This window comes from Scyliorhinus torazame, chromosome 6 (assembly GCF_047496885.1).
Source record: "Scyliorhinus torazame isolate Kashiwa2021f chromosome 6, sScyTor2.1, whole genome shotgun sequence".
Classification (NCBI taxonomy): Eukaryota; Metazoa; Chordata; class Chondrichthyes; order Carcharhiniformes; family Scyliorhinidae; genus Scyliorhinus; species Scyliorhinus torazame.
Genome location: NC_092712.1, coordinates 212,402,092 through 212,409,357, shown reverse-complemented (window position 1 = coordinate 212,409,357; position 7,266 = coordinate 212,402,092). Strand labels below are relative to the sequence as shown.

The following is a 7,266-nucleotide window of genomic DNA, read 5'->3' as shown; positions in this document are numbered from 1 at the left end:
GCGCATGTGCAGTGGAGGCAGTCTCTTCCGCCTCTGCCATGGTGGAGACCGTGGCGTAGGCGGAAGGGAAAGAGTTCCCCCACGGCACAGGCCCGCCCGCGGATCGGTGGGCCCTGATCGTGGGCCAGGCCACCGTGGGGGCACCCCCCGGGGCCAGATTGCCCCGCGCCCCCCCGAGCCTGCCCGCGCCGCCTTGTCCCACCGGTAAGGTAGGTGGTTTAATCTACGCCGGCGGGACAGGCATTTTAGCAGCGGGACTTCGGCCCATCCGGGCCGGAGAATCGCGGGGGGGGGCGCCAACCGGCGTGGCACGATTCCCGCCCCCACCGAATATCAGGTGTCGGAGAATTCGGCAACCGGCGGGGGCGGGATTGACGCCAGCCCCCGGCGATTCTCAGACCCAGCGGGGGGGTCGGAGAATCTCGCCCATGATTCTTGCCAAGCTCTACTGGTTGATTCTGTGCTGGGTAAATAGATTTAAGGAACCTTCTATTATCGATCTTAAATCAGTTCTCGAGGTAAATTGGGATTTTGATTGGAGAATATTAAGGACTTAAATTTCTGAATGGAAATGAAAAGTTCAATCTCAGGATTGAATGTAACTTAAGGCTTCAGACCACTGAATGACAGCGCAGACTGATAGAACTACAGGTATGTCAGGAGCCTAAGGGTGACATTGCAAACTTAAATATTTAACTATTGCAAGGGTTCAGTTTACAACATCCGCCAAAGAATGATAACAAAAGGCACGCAGACAAACAGGATTTTTTTTTTTTAAAGATTTCTTTTTTATTGAAAGCTTCTTCAAAGAAAACAGAATTTTAAACCTAACATCCACTGATCTACATAAATCTCCAGGAGCAAACAGATAATGAAAGAACAGCCAGACAAAGTGATGCCTAGCATGTCTGTGGCACAACTGAAACACAAATTTAAAAAATTAACTTTCTTGATCTTATAGACATCTCTATGAGTTTTTCTTAAATGAAAAGAACTGTACAAAATAAGGTCTTCATAAATTAAAAAAAAGTTTCATAATTTAATGACTGGTGAAACAATCCTGGTCCAGGACCAGGTTACAGAGTTTCCCTGTGCAGGTTTGTAACAAATGAAAAAAGTAGTATCAGACAGAAGGAAATGGCATTTAACCCTCCAAGTTCTATAGTTTTTTCCCCTACCTGATAAGAGGCAATATCAAAACAGACAAGTTGGAAGTTGAATGTTTGATTACCAGTACATTTTCTGTTTTGTTTGTTTGGCTATATGTCCATGGACCCTCACTTCTACAGATGGTGGTCCTGACGTGGAGCATCACTGTAAGTTGTTTCAGTAGAAAGTAATTTTTCCTATTTCTTGGTCATCCTGATCAGACATTGTATTTTACCAATCAAACTATTTTTGACTTATTTAGAATTCAATTTAGAATTTCAATATTTGTAGCTTCATCACTGTTACGATTCTTTCTGAAGAACTTATGTTGCATTAGTTTCCCTATAATTTGAGAGATAATTGAGAAATTCCCACAATATTTGGCAATGAAAAACCAAACAACAATGATCCATTATTTGTACTTGAGCCAAATAATGCGATCCATTTGCTATATTTGAAACAAAGACAAGCCAATTTAGTTGGAACTGTTATGTAGAAATGCCATCAGTTTATTTTTTTTAAAAAATCCATCGAACTGAAGAGGTTGAATGCTGTTTTGGACTGAACTATGTCTGAGAAAACTAAAAAAAAGACAGAAAAACATTTATTCTGTGAGATTATAAATGATGAAAACCTTTGTGTCTGAACAAAGCAGCATAGATCTGAATTGATACACAGAGCAATCTCAACATCTGCACATAATAATGTAGCTTGGTTATCAACTGGTATGTCAATGTACCCTCTTGAAGGATTTCAAACTGGGACCTTCTCCAGTAATCTGATGCCATGGCATGATACTCAGTGTTGATATTACACCCACAATAGGAAGTGAATTTTTCACATTCCAGTTATTTACCACATCCTCTGTTAAAGAAATGTGAGCCTTCTTGGGAGTTACTCCGTTCTGTCAAACATGCCAAGTCAATTTTGAAATGTTTCAAAGGACTAAACCCTGAGCCTGGGCGAAATCACAGAAGTCTGGCTTAAAGTTCTTTGAGCCAAAAGTCAAGCCCAAACCCGAGACCATATTTGTATTAGTCAAATATTGTGGTTTCAAAACTAACCATCACTGGGCACTTCGGTTATTAACTAAAAGGCAACTTGGATGGGAGTTTCCCTTCAGAAATATTAGTGTTTTGCTATTTATAGCTTTCTGTGGATGTAACATTGACACTGCAACTGGAGGTTTGTTAGCAGAAAATGACCCCATGATAACACTGGATAGAAACTGCCAGAGCAAACAAAAAGTTTAAAGCTAATTTGATGTGCATGTCTTGTGTGCAAATTGTTTAAAGCAATATAGTTCCTTATTAGCATTCCTTTTTGTGATTTGTAGTCTCTTTACATTGATGAAAAACAAGGATACCAATAACAATACAAATATCTCTATACTAATTAGATACAAATTCAGGGATAAGTGCTTTGAAGTGCCTCAGAAAGGCAATAGTGTCTCTCTCGCATACACACATATACGCACACACTTTAAAATAAAATTTCATGATTGGCTAGCAGCACTATGACATATCACATGTCCATATTTGGAAATTCAAAAAGTACCACTTTGATTCACCAAAAGCCAATGATTTTTTTAAAAAGGGAATTGCTAATACTGCATTAATATATACAGTATAGACCTGTCTAAATAGGCCACTCTTGGGACTACCACTCAAGCAATGACCTTGATTCACAGGTATTGTCAGTTGAACAGAAGTGATGCATCAATTGTGTATCTTAAACGTCAATATCAAAAGGTAATCCTTCAACCTAGAAACGTACACTTTAGGACAATTAAACTCGGTGGAGCCACATTTATTATGGATCCTTGGTTCAGACATTTGGAAAGTAGATTGCTAAGGATGAATTCTAACTCATTCCTTGAGCTGGTATGTCTCTCCCAAAAGAAATGGTACATAATTATGGTCCTCAGAGCAACTTGGTGAGGGGATTTTAAAAATAAGTTGTATATTGCACTCATTCCATCTCATTAGGTTATAACTACATCCTTGTCAGTTTGATTAGTAATGGTAAGAAAGGCCATTGGATAATCACAGAAAAGAAAGGACCAACTCCCAAAGGTTCAACTTCTAATCTCTCATCAAAACCACATTTGTTCAGGAGTTCACAAGAATTGTAAAAGATGTTGTTCTGAACAGGTATGTAATTTAGTCCTGTATATTTCAGTGACGTAGTGCTGGTTCCAGTAAGCTTAGTATTATGGCTAGTATGTCAGAAAATGGGAGAATTAAGAATCCAATTCCTATCGTGAAAACATGATATGCACTTCTACAACTGCAAGAATTTTACACAAGGCTTACGTGATTTCCATGAAAACAAAATTACAGACCTTTGAAATATTAAACATTATCTTCTTCAAAGATATGGGGAGAAATTGTTTAGGCCTGTATTCGGGCCTGGAATGGTCAGCATATCCTCAGCATGAGCCACAAGCCGGAAGCCCAAGGATCATTTTATATTGTAGCTCGGGCCTCTTTTAAGTATCACAGTGAGCTGTGGGAGCTAGTTGGGCCTACTGAGGCAGCTCACTGCACCAATCTGAGCCAGCTCTCTGGTAATCCTGGTTTGGAGGGAGGGTTGATAAACTACAGCTGCAACCCACAAAATTACTGCGGAGCCAATCAGCTGTCTTCTGATGACCTCCTGCGGTTCCTTTGTAGGATTGTTAGTTAGGCCATGGATGGAATAGTTTATAATAATATAAAAACAGAAAATGCTGGATAAACTAAGCAGATCTGGCAGCATCTGTGGAGAGAGAAACAATTCAGTTTCTCCTTCCAGAGATGCTGCCAGATCTGCTGAGTTCATCCAGTATTTTCTGTTTTTATTTCAGATTTCCAGCATCTGCAGTATTTTGCTTTTATTTATTACGATGGAATAGTCTAACTGAGCACAGTATGCTGGCTTATGCTCTGCTTGGAATCTGACCAATTCTGGAGAAAGTTTTTTAAACAGACATTTGGCATCTCATTAGGTATATGCAAGGGGCCTAGTGCCAGTTTAAGGTGGCTGCCAGAGAAGCCTGAATATTACCCGAGCCAATACAGTGCTTGACATAGCCCTGCAAAATTATACCCTTGCCAAGAAATAGGTAAACCAAGATCCAATTTCATCCCCATAGTCTCACTTCTGTTGCTTCAATGTTGGGAATTATTGAAACAAAACAACATAATATTTACTTTCCAAATATTTCATCTATCTTACAAGAATTTTGAAAAATATTAATTGAATTAGATTTCAACAACGGGCTTTGTAACATACACACAAAAAAATGGACACTATTCAAGAAGCCGTAAAAAATAAGACATTTTAAAGTCACTTTTCTGTGAAATTACTCTCCGGGCATTCTGAAAAGACTGAGCTGCAGTTTAAATGTACATAACATCGATTGTATTAGAAATATGATTGAAATCCATCTTGGATCGGCTGACACAAAAAGATACAGTCCCATGAACAGTATTTCAGACCTGTGGTGAGAGCTACCACATTAATTGTGTCTTTAGAGAGGAGGTGAATTGCTTATTGGTCATTACAGGACATCTTATTTTGGTTATGTTCATTGGTTGATATGTCCTAAACTCCATTTCAAGTACATTAATCACATATGCCAACACTTCAACCCTTGCCCTCCTGATTTTCTCCCCCTCCTTGTAATCCCTGATTGTCAGCAATATCTTTCATTTCTCGAAATCAGAAGGGAAAGGGTCATTTTTATACAATTTATCACATTTAGATTGTTAATAAATCAGAACCAGCCTTTACCCAATATCGTTCCCTTTGTTCTTTACCATAACATTCCATAGGGAACATGGCCATGAAATGAATGAAGTAGTTCTAAATGACAGCAGTGGCATGTTGCAGTAGCAATATTTACCTTTCAGAATGGGAAACACAACTCTGTATTTTGCACAATATTTTTGTGGGCACAGACAAATATCAAAGACACAGAGACATTTTTTCCACCACTAAAATGGTGTCACTTCTTGTCTGGACCCAAAAATGGAGTCTATGATCTGCTTCATTTGACAGTACACATACTATCAATACAGCTCGAGCACAAAGTCATTCCTTTGACTTACAAAGAAAGCATATTTGAACATTTTAATATCAGGTTTTGATCTTAGTAGAGTATAAAAGTGGCTCGTCACTGGGGCAGTGGCTGTCCTACCTGCCACTATTGTGTGCAGGATTAATTAACAAAGTCTCCAAGTCTGGGCATGTAGCAACTATTTCTAGACTGCTAATGACCTGATGTTTACCTGTACATCTCATCAATGTCCTGTTGAGGCAATCTGCACACAAGAAACGCTGGGCACAATAAAAAAAATGGGAGAAAGAATTGAAGCTTTGAAAAATGCTGGATAACAGCTGCTCAGCACACTAGGAGATGGCATAGACTGAGGTAGATAAATGAGCTATCCAGATGCATAAAGTATGAAGGAAGACTGAAAAAGTAATACACTTTGCAAAGGTAAACACAATGTACATTTACAAACACGTGTTAAGGCCAAAGTCAGGACAGAAAAAAAAATCAATATTTTACAGAATTAATCCTTCTTTCGATGTACATGGATTTCTTCACCCCCCCTCCCCCCCCACCCCCCCCCCAATACCAGTGCACCACCAATATTTTTAGATAAACATTCTTACTGTGTATGAGTTATTAGAGAGTAACCAGTGGAAGAAAAGTTTAAAGAAAGTAAAGAAAGAACTGGTCCGGCCATGTAGGTCAAATAAAGATTTAAAAAACAACAGAAAAAATCTCTAGCTTCTTGACTGCTTTAGGGTGTCACTTCATCTTTGGTATAAAATAGGCCATCCTTAGGCTGCATTTGATCCACAACTATGAAAATTAAAGACTACAGAAATTGTCCACAATTTCTTCAATCTATTGCTTTTGCTTTGATTTCTTTTTAACCATAAGCTCCTATCTATCTAGTTCGCACCTTTTACTCTTTAGCTTGCATCTGCAAGGTGACAAGCAAAGCAGACTAAAAACATTTTAAGCTAATAAAAAAGATTGCAAATATAAAGCACTAATTCTGCTGCTAGCAATTATGCTTTGTAAATAAAACAATCTGCCTGAAGCGATAAAACTGCATTCTGCACAATGCAGTCACTTTTTTTTTCAAAATCGCAAAACGTTTCAGCCTTCTGCAAATTGTCAGTTTCCACTGTTTTAAGACAAAATTCATTAAAAGTCTCAGCAATTTTTTTTAGATTTTGTCAGTTGTCCTTGTTCTTTATCAATAAAACCATGTTCTTCTGCAAAAGAAGACAAGCACATTTTTTTTTTAACCTGTACAGCTTATTAGCATTTACCTCCCTATAAAGTTAAGCTTTTATCAAATTCTTGCACCAACCACTTGGTCCAAGCACATAATTTCAATCTAGAATTTCTAACGCAATGTTGACAGCTGGCTTTGAGAGCCTGACGTCTTCAAAATTAAGGCAATTAAGAGTCAAGGTAAATCTTAGCTAAACGTTTCTGAAAAACCTACAAATTAATAAAAGACATGAAAAAAAAGAGTAGCTTAATATCAGAGGAAGACCATAAACTTTCCTAAAACACTGCAGCTTCCTTCGTCTTCCAAACTTGTCAGTCTTACAGTTCTAAGTCTATCTGAACATACAAATCATTTATATTTTACCTGTTCATCTGAATGAAAAGTCAAAACAATCCCTTTTATGGGATTTACTTTCTCTTTTAAAAATAAGCTTTTATAGCAAAATTAAACTGTCAGACTACATCACTGAACCATTTGCACAGCACATAAAAACACTTTTTTTTTGTCAGGTAAGGTAGGAAATAAAAAGCATTCATTCGACGCCTGTGCAAACTGGAAGCCACCTTCATATTCACTGAAGTTTCCTGGTTCAAGGCAATTTTCAGCTCATGATTCCTGTTTTCTGCCCTGTTTACTGTCTGTAGAAAAAAGAAAAAGAAAAGAATGTCTGATGCCACATAAGGAAAGAATAGTGCCCTATTAACTAAACCTGGCATGAAGAATCCCAACATAGACAAAGTCATTTTGGGTGAGATTACAAAATAAGCCATGCCTAATTTTTTCCTTCTTTCCTTGAATAGACTGGCTTATGCTG

General features: G+C 38.2%; 1 protein-coding gene across 4 annotated transcripts in view; it reads right to left on the bottom strand.

Moving 5' to 3' along the window:
- Positions 1-764: 764 nt before the first annotated feature.
- LOC140425249 (RNA-binding motif, single-stranded-interacting protein 3) overlaps positions 765-7,266 on the bottom strand; it is a 2,012,293-nt gene continuing 2,005,791 nt past the window's right edge. For all 4 annotated transcript variants that reach the window (XM_072509358.1, XM_072509359.1, XM_072509360.1 and 1 more), the window contains one exon: positions 765-7,090. In XM_072509358.1, the coding sequence (XP_072365459.1) occupies positions 7,084-7,090 (7 nt within the window). In that variant the 3' untranslated portion in view covers positions 765-7,083. The remainder of the gene's footprint in view (positions 7,091-7,266) is intronic.